The sequence below is a fragment of the Bombus fervidus genome, chromosome 12, assembly GCF_041682495.2.
Source record: "Bombus fervidus isolate BK054 chromosome 12, iyBomFerv1, whole genome shotgun sequence".
Taxonomy (NCBI): Eukaryota; Metazoa; Arthropoda; class Insecta; order Hymenoptera; family Apidae; genus Bombus; species Bombus fervidus.
The window spans coordinates 1,395,653-1,413,178 of record NC_091528.1 but is presented as its reverse complement, the minus strand read 5'-3'; the positions used below and the strand labels follow the sequence as shown (position 1 = coordinate 1,413,178).

At 38.3% G+C, this 17,526-nt stretch overlaps 1 protein-coding gene and 1 long non-coding RNA gene across 3 annotated transcripts in view; one reads left to right on the top strand and one right to left on the bottom strand.

The window, feature by feature from the left end:
- Positions 1–17,526, top strand: part of LOC139992796 (uncharacterized) — a 208,635-nt gene that overhangs the window by 138,994 nt on the left and 52,115 nt on the right. The gene's annotated exons all lie outside the window — the stretch shown is intronic.
- The window catches only part of LOC139992777 (dipeptidase 1), a 146,402-nt gene that overhangs the window by 109,776 nt on the left and 19,100 nt on the right, over positions 1–17,526 (bottom strand). For both annotated transcript variants that reach the window (XM_072013965.1, XM_072013966.1), the window contains exon 2: positions 1,883–2,301. In XM_072013965.1, the coding sequence (XP_071870066.1) occupies positions 1,883–2,125 (243 nt within the window). In that variant the 5' untranslated portion in view covers positions 2,126–2,301. The remainder of the gene's footprint in view (positions 1–1,882; positions 2,302–17,526) is intronic.

The following is a 17,526-nucleotide window of genomic DNA, read 5'->3' as shown; positions in this document are numbered from 1 at the left end:
TATAACCTAATGTGTTATAGACACAGAGCATGTGCCTATGAATTCAAGTTTTCAATATCTAAAATAAACGATACTGAAGGATGCTTAGATAAAAAGAAGTAATAATTAATGTAAAGTATAATAGTTTAAATATTCAGAAAAAATTTCCATATTAGATAGAGAAAAGTAGACATGCATATTTATCTTCCACGAACAACAGGAAAGATAACCTTGTATAATTCGTTCCTGAGAGTCATAATTTCAGGACAAAACCTTTTTGTTCATTAACAACCGTCACTTGACTGAAATGTAAGCTGCGCGAGGATGGGGACAGCCGGGAAACATGTAACAGCGAGAATAGTTTAAGGTAACGACGCGTTTCCATGAAACGCAGCCACGTTAATATTTACCAGCTCAAAGAAATATGCGCATATCGTTAATTTTAGGTGCAACGAAGTAGACGAGTAGTAATGCTCGCTGAAGCAGGGATCAAAGAAACACGGTCGCGCGCATGCCTAGGAATTTCAAAAGGGAACGAGAATTCATTGAAAGAGAGATGGCACACCGCGTTTAGAGCGCGAACAAAAAATAGAAATGTACGAAATGCGTTGCGTAGAGATGCAATCTCCAGTTATTTTCAGGATCAATAGCCGCTCCAAGCCGAACCACTCGTGAATTACACGTAAATCGATTCAACGATAACAGGAATTGAAGAATAGATTTCGTTAATCGTTTATTAAAATCGCTTTACTGTCACTTTACGATGTTTTGAGAAGAACTGAGCATGGAATTAAGATAGAATTTACGTGGCTAATATTTCTGCGTCATCTAATATTAATATAGCCGTTTAAACTTAGGTTTCGGACATAACATTTCCAACGATTGCAAGCACTCTGGTACAATAATCGTCCAAAATTAGCTTCAGGTGCTTGAATTAATGTACCAATTAGAAGCGTTTCAGGGGCACTAGTCGGCTGCGTGAGGTCGGATGTAATTCTTTAATGTTGCACGAACTCCTCGTAACATGAGGTCTTAGAATTAGTTAAGCCCGAAATGGCTCATATTGCTGGCGTCAGACTATCGAACAAAGTTACCTGCTGAATCATCAACGGCTTAAAGTTTCCCTTCTCAGCACTAATTAACCCGCTCTTTTCCCCGGTTTGCTGCCGTGAAATTTAATTTTCAACGAACAATAATCATAAATATTAGGATCGAGAGGACCTGGTTCGTTGCGCTACTGCGAATTCGTTCAATTCTAACGGGCCAATTAAAGAAACCTGCACACGCCTCAAGCCAAATTAAATTTAATTAACGCGCTGCAGGATCGAGACATGTTATTCACGTAGCTACAATGGAGGAGAGGAGAAGGGTACGATAGTGCCGATAATTTCATCGAATCTTCATGCCGACATTTTGTAATTTTCTATGGCAACGAGAGATTTATTTAATGAAAAAATTCTTCGAATTGTTCTCCACTTTGAAACATGTTAGGAAAGTAGAAAGCGAAAGACGTGAAGAGCAATTGAAATTGTTAGAAAGTTATGCGATATTGCCATGGAGGTGGAACTGGGATAGGATTCGAGAAAAGGAGGTGGTGGATTTTGATCGAGATTTTTTGGAATATAAAAATCTATTGATTCCACAAAAAGATACCATATTAACTGTTAATTTTGGCCACTAATTTACCATTAATTTATACGTTTAATAATATTCACACACTATTGATAGAAATCGATCAAAGTATTCAGATATTTGTGTGCAGCGGTGTATGTGTTGAAGCAAATATTTTTAAACCTAGCATAGTACGGCATAGCATAATTTATCTTAACTTAGCTTCCCAGTGGATCTACGATTTGAGGAAAGCTCTAAAAAATGTTAGAAATATAGAATTTCGATCACGTACCTGGGGATAGGCGTCCTCCTGATATGGAGTCCTGCGATGGCACTCATCGTAGCACCTGCCGTCATATCCGCTGGGCGGCCGTGGATATGGATCCTGGACCGCAGCTGCAGCTGCACAGCAGTCCGGTATCTGCGCCTGGTAGGTCTCGTAGGGGCACTTGTCAGGTTGGGCGGTAGTTCGCGGCGCCTGGTGCACTCGCTCCTGGGGCCCGGTCCCGTAACCGGTACCTCCGGAGTGATGCATCGTCCTCCCGTCGGTCCACTACTCAATCACTGCATCGTCGCGATCGCGTCTACAATCGACGCCACGTACCACGTCTGTGTCGCGAGCCGCTCTTCGTGCGGGTCCATCGTCACTTTTCTCGCCACCACACGTGTTCCCGCCTCGCCAATTTGATTTAGCCCAGGCCTAACGTCGACCTGAATAGATACAGGGTGAGACAGGGCAGAACTGTCTCACCCTGGTCTAGTGACCTACGCTATTCAAGGTTTTCTTTTGGATTCATATGGGGAAAGGTCTTGGAGAGCCCAATTAGTCGGAGGATAATGATTTGTTTCAACTTATTGCGGAAGTGCTGGTTGACCTGGGAAATAGAAAATTCATTCAATCGATTTACCATCCACCTGATTTTAACTGATTTTAACTTTAGCGTAACCTATCGACGAACTTCTGCTTCACTTTTATAGATTCCAAGCGAAGATTTTCTATTATTTCACATACTCATTCGGATAGATACATCAAATTCGAAAACAAAGCTGTAGATTCGAAGAAGACTTCTCGCGATGTCCAATTATGGTTTATATAATATATATACACGAAAGTATTGGTTTCCAACGGCTTGGTTGGTACGATCGTTCGATTCCAATTTACCACAGGTTATTCCTCGTACGAGGCCATTATTTTCTTCCACATTTCTTACACAGAATGTTCTGGAAATCTCTCGACTTCTCTTCTCCACCTTTCTTCTCTCTCTCTCTCTCTCTCTCTCTCTCTCTCTCTCTCTCTCTCTCTCTCTCTCTCTCTCTCTCTCTCTCTCTCTCTCTCTCTCTCCCCGTGAATCCGAAAACGTCTCGGTGAAGTGATATCGATAGATAAAAGCTTGATTCGTTCAATCGAACGATCGAACAATTTCCTGGAAGCAAGGAACTCGGCACAAATACCTCGGAAAGATATCCGTAGCTATTCAGGGTAAGTACGTATGTTACAAAAAGGAGGAGGAAGGTGCAATTTCGAACAACCCCTCTCGAGCAATGTGCTTGAAACGTTCGGAGCAATTATCTTTCACGGTTATGTCGTTTCACAGGGTGTTTTAAATTTTCAATCCATCTTTAATTACCACAAGACTAGCTCGCGTATCTCGTTACCATGAGCATTTTGGCACGAAAATCCCACAACGAAAGATACTTAAGGGGAAATATCGCGTACGAGGAATCGTATCCGTGCTGAATAAAATCGCGTTCTCAGTATGATTCAAGAGTGTGTGTTCTGCTCTTATTTTTCCTTTTTTAGCTTAGTAATAGCGGTATTATTCTTGTTTCTATTGTAGAGTGGCTATAAAAAGTACTGGCACGGTACATAATACAATAGTAAGTACGTAAAGCTGATATTCTTAGGAGAAATTTCAGAAACAGATTTAGATTAATTGTCGATATCTACTGGATGATACATATCTTATTTCAAATTCCCTTTCTTTAATTGGACTTATAAAAAGATGATTTTGCATAAACACGCCATAGTCATCATTCTCTGAAAGGCGTCACCATCTACGCTGAAACAGTCAAAATCTCGCGATTCCACGGGTTCTGAAGTTCGCCCTCAAATTATTCCACGCGATCAATCCTCATCAGCCGAATCATCAATCTTCTAACGTTGGGGGAAGGAAGCGAAATCTCCTCTCGTTTCCCTTTCCGTGTCTCTCCCGTGTACACACGCGTGTGTCCACAATCTACCTGGTCGTTTCTCTACATGATTCAACTACGAATTCCTAGCCCAGCCTCGAGTTTGTTACGCTAGACGAAATCCTTTGTTTCAAACCGTCCTTTTGCTCGCCATTTCGACTCGGCGTCCTCGGAACGCCACTTCCGGTGTACGTGCTCGTATTCCATAGGTTTCGTTTCCCCTTATTCTCTATGTGTCGCTGACTTCTTTTCCTTTGAACGGCGGGTACTTTGTACCCCGTGGAAAAGCAAGCTTTTCGATCATCATTCGGCTAGTAAAAACGTAAAGAAAGAATGACGACGCTGAATCTTGACTAGAAAGTGAACGGGACTTTAATTTTTGGCTTTTCATGTTTGTGAGTGAACGTGATGCGTGCGTTACAATAATGCTAATTTTAGAATTCTAACTTTTACGATAGTTAGACGACATATTTGTAATTTTTTCTGGTCGAGTTAGATTTGGCTGAATGATTGGATATTTAAATTTAAAAGTAATGCGTGATATTGAATTGAAGTCTCGAGAAAACGTTTTTACGCAGCAATGTAATAATATTAATTAAGCCAATATCATTAGATAAGTAAATTAATAAAGATTGCGGAATCTATATTTCACAGAACTACCAAACTAACCCAATTGTTCCTACAATACCCAGAAGCATCCATTCTCGAATATCACCACGAAACTACGGGCATTGCTGACAATTTTAATTAAAGCTGCCTAAAGCTCTCACAAAGAGGCAACCTGCGAGGCTGTTAAATCCATAATTCCACGATCTAAGAGAGGGTCGACTTGTTCCCTCCTTTCAACCATCTATTTCCCCTTTGCTGCTCCTTCATGGACTCTACTTCTTGATCAGAAGGCTTGCTACGAAGGAAAAAGCTCTTCCATGCTTCCAATGATCAGAAAGGTCGAGTGTAGTCGGTGAAATGCAAGGAACGCAAAGAAAGAAAACAAAGAACGAGCCAAGAGAGGGAGTAAAAACAGAATCGAGCTAAGAACTCGTCGGTATGATTTCCTTGACGTTAGCATGCTGTTTTATTCATCACCGTAGTCATCTAGATAAGATAAAATTGGTCAGCTTCAGTTTCAAGTTAGCAAGGTTATCCCGTGGACACTCGATGAACAAAGTTTTCGTTTAATTATCTCTGGTCTGATATCGAAGACAAATTCAGAAACTGAAATGGCAAACTACGTAAGTGCCAGAAGAGGAGATCTCCTTCATCTCGGTGTTATACATTTTTAGTATCTGCCTCTTCTCTTATCAAGTAGAATTGTATTTATAAGAACTGCACCTTAATTGGCATAGGTAAAGCTTGCAAATAAATTTCTCATTTGTCTCATTCCCATTCTGGAGTGAAATTAAATAATAAATGTTGGCAGTTAATGAACTAAATGAAAGTAATTACATAGAATACCGAGATAATTAAGATTGCAAGGTATATTTCTCACTTCACCTAGGCTTTTGATAATGGACCACCAACTTTAGCGTTCCTTCATTTTCATAATTTTCAATTGAATTTACTGAGGTACAGCTTCTAAATGAAGAGGCTTTATTTAGTTACATTTAATTCTTACAGCAACTGTATTCGCTTCTCCACACTTTCTCGCCTCCTTCTCATTGAATTACTTTGAACACCACAATTCCTCGATTTTCACAATATCAGTTGTTCGCTACTTATTTAGCGTAAATACTAAGTTTTACAATGTAAATGCACATTTTCACGAATGTAATTAAGGAAATGGTATCTATATCAGCCTACCCTTATTCCAACATTATTAATGACATTTTTTTCATTGTGAATTCTCCTAAAATTTTTAAAATTCTACGGAACCTTCGATATAAAAAAGAATAAGTTCTTGATGAAACAAATTTTTTGCCAAACATTAATCTTCATTTCTACATTAGTGAAAACGCCTATTTCCTAAGTAATTGCCTCGTTCATTTGGAAATTCCTACCTCGGTTTATCCAACAAGAGTTCTTCAATAAAATGACACGCACTATTTACTCGGTGAAGAGCACCGACCCCAATTTAAATATCCCGAGAAATACCATGAAACGCTGCGGTCCTTCGGCTCCCTCGCATCGAGCAACTTCGAAACACGCAATTTCTCGCATTGCCGCCGCGCCGAACGGCAAATACTTTGCCCGGCGGATTCCCGGGGGCCGTTTACACGCGGGAATTATCAGTCGTTGGCGCGAAATAAAGGTGACATCGCGCTCAAACGCGCAATACTCTTCCAGCTAGTCGACGAGACTGCCGTCAGATCGGCTAGATAATTTTCTCTCTGGCTGGATGTGAAAACGCGGCTCGGTGGAGCGAGCCGAGGTGTCTTTCGTCGCGCTTCCACGTTTTCTCCAGTTTTCTCGACGTACCACCGTTCGTCTTTTCGACGGGCGGCGATCATCAATCTTGGACAGTAAGGGGTAACACGTTCATCTCCCAATTACGTCGTTCTTCCTTCCGGGAGAAAGGATTTGCATCCCGGAAGAAACATGCCGCCGATGCGATGTCTCCCCGATAAATCGACTTCTTGGACGTGCACTTTCTCGACATACTTCCCTTGTATCGAGATAAACTCGCTGATGACGGAGCTCCGCGAACCATAGTTTTTTATTTTTGTCAGATCCTTCTCATTGGTTATTCGTTGGATTTTTGGGAAGGTTATTGCCACGAATTTTATCACACAATTAGTTTGAATTGATTTAAAAGGATTCCGATCTTGATTTAGAGTAGCTTTGGTATACGTACTTTCAGCTTTTGCAAATTTCACTTTAATAGCATTGAAAGATTATGTGAAAAACATGAGATGAAATATTAATATTATAAAATAGAAAATTTTTATCATATGTTATATTGTCGGTAGCTTTACATTTTATGCTATGTATAATATAATACATAATATTATATATTAGGTTGTCCGAAAAGTTTCTTTCCCTTCATAAGATGATAATTGAAGAACAATAATTTTTGTTTTATATTATTTTATTGAATTAGGTGTGATCAATTTCGTTCTATTTCTATTATTATGTTTGTGCATAATTCAATGAACTAATATAAAACAAAAACCATTGTGCGTCTATTATTTCTTTATAAAACAAAAGAAACATTTCGGACAACCTAATATAATTATAAAAATATATATATATACATAAACATATAAATATATATATAAATTATATACAATATAAATAGTATAAATATAGTATAAATTATATATAACATTTATGAAATATATATATATATATATATTTCAAAATTATTTTCGATTATTCCTGTTTTTTCTGTATATTTTGTCATATACTAATTTTGGCTCTATAAGAATTAATTTAATTTTTAATATATACGTATATTTTATATTTTGGTACAATCGACATCACGTAAATGTTGTGCACAGTTAATAGAAAACAACGGAGCTCAGATTATGACAGAAAATTCGATGGAGGAAATCCCTCCCCCTTCTGAGTTCAGGTATTTCCTCGTCATCGACGGCTGTTTCTTTGAAAATGCGAGGCACATATCTCGCAATGCTTAGGGTGGTCTCTCCATCAAAGAATTACGACCTGGTTCTGCACAAGCGTATACTTAAGAGTGGAAATCCTCGATTTCAAAGAGATGGAGGCGTCGAGAGAAGAGGAGAGGAAAGGAGACTCGCCCCTCTTTGTCTCGGGAGAGGATGATAAGGGTACAGGAACAAGGAGACCCTCTTTCCAAGGATCGTCATCCAGTTTTCACCAACATTGCGTACGAGTAAGATAGCGTCGTCGTCGTGTCAAAATGTTGATATTTTTTTTCCGCTGTTTAAACTTCCTGTACTATTTTTCTCACTATTTTCGTCATTATTTCTGCATTGTGTGAATATGTTTTTTTTTAAAGATTATACGTTGAAACAAAATTTCTAAATCAGCAAATCAAACCTGAAGGGAATGAGAATACATACGATACACATTCCATTATAAAGCACATTCTTTCCAAAAACTTCAACAACAATGGCGACACGAACTTTCCTGTGCGACGCGTAGTTTTCCATAAACACCATACGTTTTCGACAAAGAGCCTGGTCCGCTTCTAGCAATCGAGTATCCTGGAGCAACTCTAACACCATAAACTCCGTGAAAGTCAATTAAATCACAGTATTGCATCCCCGGTTTCGAGCACATCCTTTATCTAGACCTAGAGGATCCAAGACACCGTGTACGCTTCCCTGTCTCTCCTCTCCTTCTCAACAATAGCGATCTCTCTCCTGCTAAGAATCACCCTCTTTCATCCTCACACACACAAACCACGTACGATGTCTCTCCCTGGTCGGAAAAAGACTACATTTCTGGAAGTCCTTGGATAACTTTCTCATTCCCCTTCCGGCTCACCTATTTCTCCATTCTCGTGACGCTTGCGTATCATGGAGCGTGCAACAAACGTCCGTGAAACTCTTCCTAGAAACTTTTCGCCGGACTATCCTCACGAGGACGTCGGATTCTGCTTAGCAAACGCGAGCAACGCTCGTTCGTAGGTGTGTTTTTCTTCTTTTCCGTGCTCGCGAATGGATGATAACTGCGAAACTGGCAAGGAAAAGTTTCTTCGAAAACTTTGTAACGGGTTGGCGATTTTTTTGTTTGAGTAGTCGCACTGGGTAGCCTCGATGGATGAACGAACTGGGCATTGAAGTTTCTATATCTCTGTCGAATTTAATAACTTGACAAACGTATTGCGAAGGCTTTAAGTTGTAGACTTTGAAAGATTGATCGTTAATTATTATAATTTAGTTTTTGATTATTATGTAATTTAGATATTGTGCGGTCGATGTACTTGATTTCATCTTACGTGTGCTTGAAAGGTGATATTATTGATTGTCATTTATTATTTATCAATTTTTAAGCGTATTTTAGTGAATTTACGTTTTGTGAACCTTCTGACAAAGGTTCGTGTAAAATATACTTTCGATAACAAAATATCTTTGCATTTGGATTTTGGAAGAGACAAGAACATGTAATTTTTCATAAATAGGTATTTTCTAAAATAAAGTTTTTATGTAATTCTCAAGCTAAAAACTAATTATAGAAATTCTAGGAGAATTGGTACGTCAAAAATTCTTATCATTCGTAAATGTACTCGATTCTTTATTTTTGTAGTTCAGTAGCAAAAAGTATTTTTAAGTATTTTTGTATTTCCAAAGAAACGTACAAATGAATGAATCTCTGTTAAGAAACGAAGAAAAATACCTATATAATAATAAATAATAAGATATTATAAGAATAGTGAGGAAACATATTCAAACTTTTGAGTAGCTTCAAGGTCTGCGTAGATTCATCAGGTCCTTGGTTCCCTCACTATCGCGGAAATTGTAGCCCGAATATACGTGGGGAACGTGTCCTTTCGATATCCTTACAAGATCTTTACGAGTCTTTTTACGAGTGTCTGGATAAAGGAGCAGCTCTCATATAAATGCACATTCAAATCTGCTGTTTATTGAATTTACGTTTCTTCTGCTGCATTGCTATCCTGCATTTTTTTTAAATAACTGAAGAACTTTGCAACAGGTAATTTTCAAGTACGTAATTATTTCTCCATTCAGCATTAATTTATATTTCTTATTTTGCTTTTTTAAAAACAGAAAATATCTTCCAAGTATTCAGAGAACATCCACTTCGTCAGTCAGTTTTACTTCCAATCTTTCAAAGAATCCTCTTTCTGGCTTAATGAGAGATTTTCAAAATCTTCTCCATCTTCTTTTCTCCTACTATAAAAATTCCTTGCGGAGACGCATTCGTCTTTCCATGTCTGCCGGATCGTCGATAACAAAAATCGCTGAGGGAGAGCTTCGTCCGAGGAGTTTTAACAGGAACCCTCGTAAAGTTCTAAGAGGCGGATTTAGCTTAACGAAGCCTCGCGATATTCAGACCGCGGTCGCTCGTAAATTTTTCCAGGACAGATAAAGCTCGCCGGACGAGTTAACCGGAGAAACGCTCGGTAACTCGTATTTATCTCGTTGGATACCGCAAATTTTTTTCGGGAACAACGGCGTGAATTTTTAAGTTCTGGCCACCCTGTATGCCGTTCACCGATTACTCGCTGCTAGTCGGCTCGCAGATTTGTGCAAACTTCGTGCTTCTTCATGCATAAATGGAGATAGAATAAAATTATTTGAGAATTTTGCAGCGGAGTGTAACTGTTGTAGCCTCATTTACTAATACAAAATTGTAATGATTGAAACTTACAAATTAGTATATTAACAAGTATATGTATATATAAAATCAGTAATTCCACTTCTAGTAATATTTAGAAAGAATCTTTATCATATTAGCAGCAAATTCTGTTATCCCAAAATCGTTCCTTCCCAAAATTTGAACGAATCTTATTTTCGTAAAAAAAAAGCTCGAGCTTGATACAAATTTAAATCACCCGAAATTCATTCACGCAGGTAGATCGACTGGCGTAAAACAGGCGATAAAAGATACTCGAGAAAGGCGGGGAAAGTTTCCAGCGCAAAAATAAAATTACTTTTACGAGCGACACTGGCCCCCGTAGGTCGGCCATAAACGTAGATACTCGTGCGCCGCGCCTTCGCCGAATCCCTGTGAAATTTTTTAATAAAAGAAATCTTGCCGTAGCAGCCGGGAAAATTTATCGCCACGGAAATAATTTTTGCTCGAGATTCGCTGGGCTAGACGCGAGTACGAAATGAAGTCCGCGAACGAAACGGACACGTGATGCGCCATGGAGAGATATAAATTTCGCTTCTTGACAAGACACAAAACAACGTGACCGTGTGGTTGTTGTACGGTCATCGAGTTATTTTATTAACCTTCTATTTATCAAGTCTATGTCTAGCGTTTGTTTTCTCACCCTTTGTCCAACATTTGCCCAGTCACGATTCTTCCTTCTACGAGTCTGTCAACATTGACTTTCATAAATCGTCCCATAGGGAATGATTATGGTCGTCAACGGGATGACACATCTCTCTCTCTCTCTCTCTCTCTCTCTCTCTCTCTCTTCGTTCTGGAATTTCTTCGCTGTTGCCTTAGAGAAGCAAAGTAAGTTCTGATATCGCGAATCATTAACATGGCTTCCGTTTTTAGGAACATTTAAGATTAGTTGTGTAACATCTATCTTCATTTATTCAATTTATTATATTTGCGCTAGATCTGATGTCAAGAACGAACACAGAAAAGGAAGCCATTTTGGGGGTCGAAAATACGCTCTAAAGCGTTGCACGAGTAAAGGATCGCGGAGATTATCGGTGGACTCATCTAGCTTGTCGAAGGATATAGATCCCTTGCAGCAACATAAATCCTGTATCCTGCCGGAACACGGTGCCAGCAGGGTGCGGCTATCGGCTTATTCCATCGTTCTTGTGTTTATCGAGCTAGCGTTTACCCTTTCACGCTCTCCATTTCTTTCTTACCCCCTCCCTCATCACAGCTTTTCTTCCTGTTTCTCCCTCTCTCCCTCTCCTTTAGAGCCCGACGCCTTAGCTTTCTCTGAGCTATTCATCGAATTGCTCAATAAGGTTTCGCAGTTGAACCTGCAGGTCAAAGGTATTCGTCGAAGGCTTCATAGTGCAACGACCTCACCTTGCATGGACATAAGCTCATTCTTTTTATTTTCCGTTTTCTCTTCGTCGTTTTTCTCATGCTTTCTTATTGCTCTTTCAATGTGGATCCGTGAAAGACGATTATTTTTTCTTTCTTTCACTATAATTTCGCCAATTGTCATGGAACTGATATTCTTCTCGAAGAAGTCATTTGGAGATTCTCTTTATTGTCCTTTATCATTTCGAAAGTCAGAAATTACGAATTTATTTTACCTGCGTTAAGTAGGAACTTTTGGGTTGAAGTTGTGGTAATGGAGATTGTAAGATTCTTTTGTGATTTTGGGATTATATAAAATCGAACCAAGACTATTGGTACCCTTGCACTCGGGACTGGAACTTGGGGTTAATCAGTATACTTCAAGTTTTAGCCATTTAACTATTTTAACTTCTTAATTATAAAACTACCGTAATAACATTAAAGTGGCATTAAAAAGCAGTCTCAAGTTTCACCAGATTCTCTCCTTTCTATACTTCGTTATTCATGAGAAAATTTTCCAGCGGGTATCATAAAATGGTGAAATCTCTTATATTTCCTTAAAATTTATTCAAATATTACAATGAGTGTTCCATAGAGAAGTGGCCGATTGGCGATTAGGAATCTGGTCATACGACGATGGCTGGTAGAGCCGGCGACGAACAGCTCGTTCCATTTCCTGATATAACGACCTCGAGGGGTCGATCAGACCGTAAGCCCCCATCGTCGATGTTCGACGAGCTTCCGACGAGCTTCCACGTCTCAGGAACGAGACGAAGGAAGGGTATTTCCACGTGACCTACAGCCGCTTTCTCGCGCTACGTGCAACTCGAACGCCTCGATACCTATCACAGTTCTCGCGCGGATTTTCCGCCTGATAGCCTTGAATTCCATCGAAAGGTCAACGATATTTTTCCGTTTACTTCCCACGTTTCTTATTCTTTGTTTCTCTGTCTTTTATTTTTCTCTCGATGTAGGATTCGTGATATTTACGTGAGAACTTGATACGTATCGTGTAAGGAAATAAAGAAGGCGTAAGTAGATTACATTTTTGAAATTGTGACTTTATGAAGACAGGAAGAGTAATGTTTTAGCAATTTGATCACTGTATTATTTCTTGTAGGTACATGCAGTGATATTTGATACTATGTATAAAGCATAATCGTCAGCAGAATCGTTTAATTTATTTTACATAAAATCGTTGTTTCGTAAGCAGGATCCAAACTGTACATGTTATCTGATGCGTAAAATTGCATTTATAGGAGGTTGACAAAGGATCGTATTGATAGATCATCAATTGAATAGTTCATTGATAACAGATTATTAGGTGTCGGATTATCGAGATTCTATTGTTTAGACCATAACAAGCGCCGCAAATGAATAGTGATTTAGACGAGCTGAACGCCGATGTGTACGTCCATTCAAGATAAGTTATGGCATATTGCATTAAGATCTGAATTATCTGAATTAATTGGAGCCCGTTGTGCAAACAAATTAATAAGTAAAATCAATAAAACAAATAGAAATATTATTCATAATTATAATTAAAGAAGAAACTCGATCATCGTATTTTGGAATAATTAAGTAATTATACAATTTATCAAAGTATTTTCTTTCATCAAATTTTGTTTAATTAAAAATATCTTTTCGTGTACGTAATTAATTTTTGTGTAACGAGCTGCAAGATATTCAAAGAAGTCGATTTATCGCACGTACATTCTTGCACGTGTTTACAGTGTACGAGTGTTTACATGTCTAAGGAAGGTTTGTCACGTGTAATGCCATTCGTTTTTCGCTCGCAACGATTCGATGCAGTTTCATTGTTAATTAGACAACTTCAAGCTTCTTGAGTAATTGGATAAGTTTACGAGTTGCCGGTATAGCGAGAGAATGTGACAATTTTTCTCGTATTCCTGTTTATATAGAAATTGATTAAATAAAATAAGTTTAAAATAATTGATTTCCATATCTAACACCAACGTTACTTATTTCCTTGTTTTATAGTCCAATTATTTTCAAAAAATGAACTTTATAAGAGAGTTTAACTTTTAAGAGAGGGATATTATTATAATTAATATAACAAGATTCCGTTGTAATTTCGTATTTTTTTTATAACTTCTAAATAAGGTATTTAAAAGTCTATGTTTATAAAACATTTCTTTTTTCTTAATTTTACTTACAGAATATGCTAATATTATTTTGCCGAGAAAACTGGGATGCTTCGTATAAATATTTCTATAGGAATATTAGACTCGAGTAAAATTCTCAAATATTTAGTTCTTCTTATACATCTGTAAAGATATAATCCGCAACAAAAGAATAGCACATCCTGCAATCTGTTAATTCTTACATCGAAAATTATAAGAATTTAATTTTGAATACATATATACGTTTTGTACATCACTTTCTGCCACGTAGATATGAAGGTGTTAATATGAGATTCGTTTATCTGTAAAAATGGAAATATTATAAAAAATCATTGATAGCTAATTTTTGTAGAGCCGCCAGAATTTCGTATAATTGAAATGACTCGCCTTGGCATTGATAAAAAGATCTTTTGATTTTTTTTATTTATTTGTTCTCATTCTAATAAAATGTATTCGGTCAATTCATTTATGCTATTGAATTGTCTGCCTTTACCATAAACAGCTCTAGCAAGTTTTCTCGACAGTTTTCTATTATATTTATATATATCAGTTAGATAGTCTGTTTATGTTTTACTGGCTTATACCTCGATGGGTCCCCTAGGACCATATGAGGTTGGGATACGTCCAACCGACGCGCAAGGTACCCAGTACCTTGCTCCCTTGAGCAGCTAGGCCTGGCAGGGACTTTCGCTCGCTTCAGGTAAGACGGAGCTGTTTCTAAGCCCTACCGTCTCTCCAGGTTCCGGAGCAGTTGGTACGCTGCTCACCCGCCGACGTAACCGTTCCGAAGTCACGGGGGGACACCCGCGCTCCGTAAACGACCGTCTTGCCAGCATCTTGGCATCAACCACTGCCACCACGAGTCCATACCCGAATTTGGTCGGGCAGAGGGGTCACTACTCCCTCCGGGCTAACACTCGACCGCCCGTGGTACCATCTTATGTCGTTGGTGGGACCACCGTGTGGATGTACGGCCACGTCACTGCCGGCTCGACGACCTGCTAGCCGAACTTCAGCAGACCCAGATGGGACTTCACGCAAGCGGGGACCTGCGGTACTTCTGTACCCAGGGATTTATCCCGGCGGTCCCATCCTTCGCATCAGGATCGTGGGTGCGCTACTACCCAAGGCCACGTAAAGAGAGCATAGCCGCACTTAAGCGCACGTATACTCCCGGCGACCTTCCCTGCGGTATACATAGAGGACTCACATAAGCGGAACGCTCGTCCCGACGGTCCTCCCTGGCTGCGGGAACGTGCGTTTGCCAGCCCCCATAGGCTCGCACAAGGCGAGCCCTTCCTGCGGAATTTATATATATCAGTGGAATGTGCCATTTCAAAAGTGCAACATTATTACTCTTAAAATATGTTTTTACCAGCTTTGCACTCTTACTACCATGTGAACCGCCGTGTTATCCTGTTGAAATATAAATTACTCCCCAGAGATTCGTGTTATATGTGCTCTAATTTGTGCCCAAATTAATTCTAAATACTTTTTGCTATTCAGTTTACCCTGGATAAATTTTGTATTTGTTCTGCCATGAAAGCCAATATCGACCCACATCGTCACTACCTCGTCACCCATCTGACGACAGCTCAAAATTTTTGCTTCCTTTCGCATATCACGATAACAATAATTCCACTCGTCAGAGCTTTCCAAATTAAATTTCTTTTCATCAATAAACGACATTTTTCTGCATTTCTTTTTCCAGTGCACGTGTTCTTCCGCAAACTGCAATTTTGTCTTCTCATGTGCCTCTGTTAGAGGAGGTTTCCTTTGCAGTTTCTTTCGCTGTAAATGCTTACATTGTTTCAGGATACGTTGGACATTTCTGATATTCGTTTTCAGCAGCTTCAGCAATCTCCCTTGCAGTTATCGATGAATTCTATGCTGCTCTTGAAATAGCACGCTTTTTTCGTACTGTTAAAACTTTAGGTCATCCATGATGTTTCCTTCGGCCGTAATTTTGTGCATCACAAGGGAAATTAACAACAACTTTTCTACTTCTGCCGACAGCTTTAGTAATTATCTTTTTTTTTCGTATTTATAATATATACGATCATAAATACGATTATAAATAAATAGTAATATTCACGATTATTCGTAATTATCTTAAAATACAAATTTTCCTTTTGATAATATTAAAATCGTTTACATTTTCCGATCTGTTGGTTTTTTCCACATCTTACCTTCTACAAATTACGTATAATATCTCACTACACTATATTCTAAACTATCACTCACTGACACTTGCTTGTGTTCAACTGAGAAAGTGAGAATACACAACGTGTACTATCATTTTGTCGGGCTAATTTTGCACAATGCAAATAGAACAATGCACAATACAATAGAGAGCTACGCATTTCTACACTCTTTCGCATCTATTACAAGCTTCACAGGGTATGCTATTTTTTTATCGCGACTTGTAAATATTTTGATCATCTTTCAAGTAATCTCACTTTAATAGTTACTTGAAATTGTCGTGTAACTTATATCATTGAGACAATGTGAATATATTCCAGAAGCGTAATTTAAGAAAAACTTAATAAATAATTATTAGATAAAGATATTTGCAGACTTTTATTGAAAATAATCTTTTTCTTTGTTCCTCGTCGTTTTTAATGAAATAATTCGTAATTATATTATATTGGATAATGTGCAGTTTTAAAATGTTATCAGACAATGATAAAAAGAATCAAATCAATCAGAGTGCATTAACACCATTCGCACTGTATTTCGTTGGGTTCCGCCCTAAATTCGAGGTATCGATTTCATCTTTCGTCTAACGATCACAGGTGGCTTCTTCAGGCGTCTCTAGCCTCTCGTTTCTCTCTCGAGCTGGTTGCATTGGCGAGTCAGCCGATTTTTGTACGATTTCCACGCGCTAACGAGCCGCGAATCTCGGGTTTCCTGGAAAAACTCCGAGAAATATCGTAGTTAAAGATATCGTGGTGTGTGTGCTTAAGCGCGAGTGTAAAAGTCCGTAGGCTATTTCTTCCAGCCTTTCCTCCCTTCTTCTGTTCGTCGGTCACCAGGTCTTACACTTTTCTCTGTTGCCTTCTCTTGTTTTCCATCTCTTGGTTCTTGGCCTTCAGTTTCTCTTTCTTTAGAGCTCGCGTACGCCCTTTAAGTTTAAAATTAGTGGCAGCCCCATAATTGCTGGACCGATGGAAGATAATAGAAAAAAATATATGTATCAGTAAATAAATTGGAGGGTTATAATTCGTTTCATTCCTTTATTATCAACTGAAAATCCTGTTTTCTATTGTAGGAATATCATTTTGTTGAAATTAATAACAAAGGTTACTGTATGCATAATAATCGAATCAGGTCTTCTTATCTCTTTTATTTTAGCCGTTTTGATCTTCAGTTCATAGGATTCAAGAAGTTTTTAAACGTATGTTGTGGTTAGTCTCAATCCGCTGAAGAGCTTAAATCGGGAATTAACTTCGAAAGTTCCAATAGGAACGATGGAAAAACAAATTAAAATCCAGACAATCTTTACCAAACATTTTCTTTGAAATTTGAAGCTTTGGTATACCTCTTCCTGTCTCTTTACTTTTATTAAAACGTTAACTTGAGATAGTTTCGCTATTTAAATTCAGAAGTACTTGTTGGGTTGTTCCACATCAAAGCAATGAATTCAGTAACGAATATAATCCAGTAGGAATTTTTACAAAATATATATCATATTAATGCTTAATAATATAGAGAGAAAAATATTCGGTCAATCGGATTACTCGACTGGGATTTGAACCCGGATTTTCCACTCGCCGAATGAGTATTTTCTTCACAGAGTTACCTAGACCGTCGGCAAATGTTTTCTCCCGAATTCTTATGTGTCATTAGACGGCTGCCTACAGTAATTAAATAGTTCTTCGATATAAGTGATAATTGAACTATTAGTATTGATTAAATCATTTAAAATGTCAAACATAATTACATATATAATTCCCATAACATATAATGTTCGTAATTGCAATAATTTAACCCT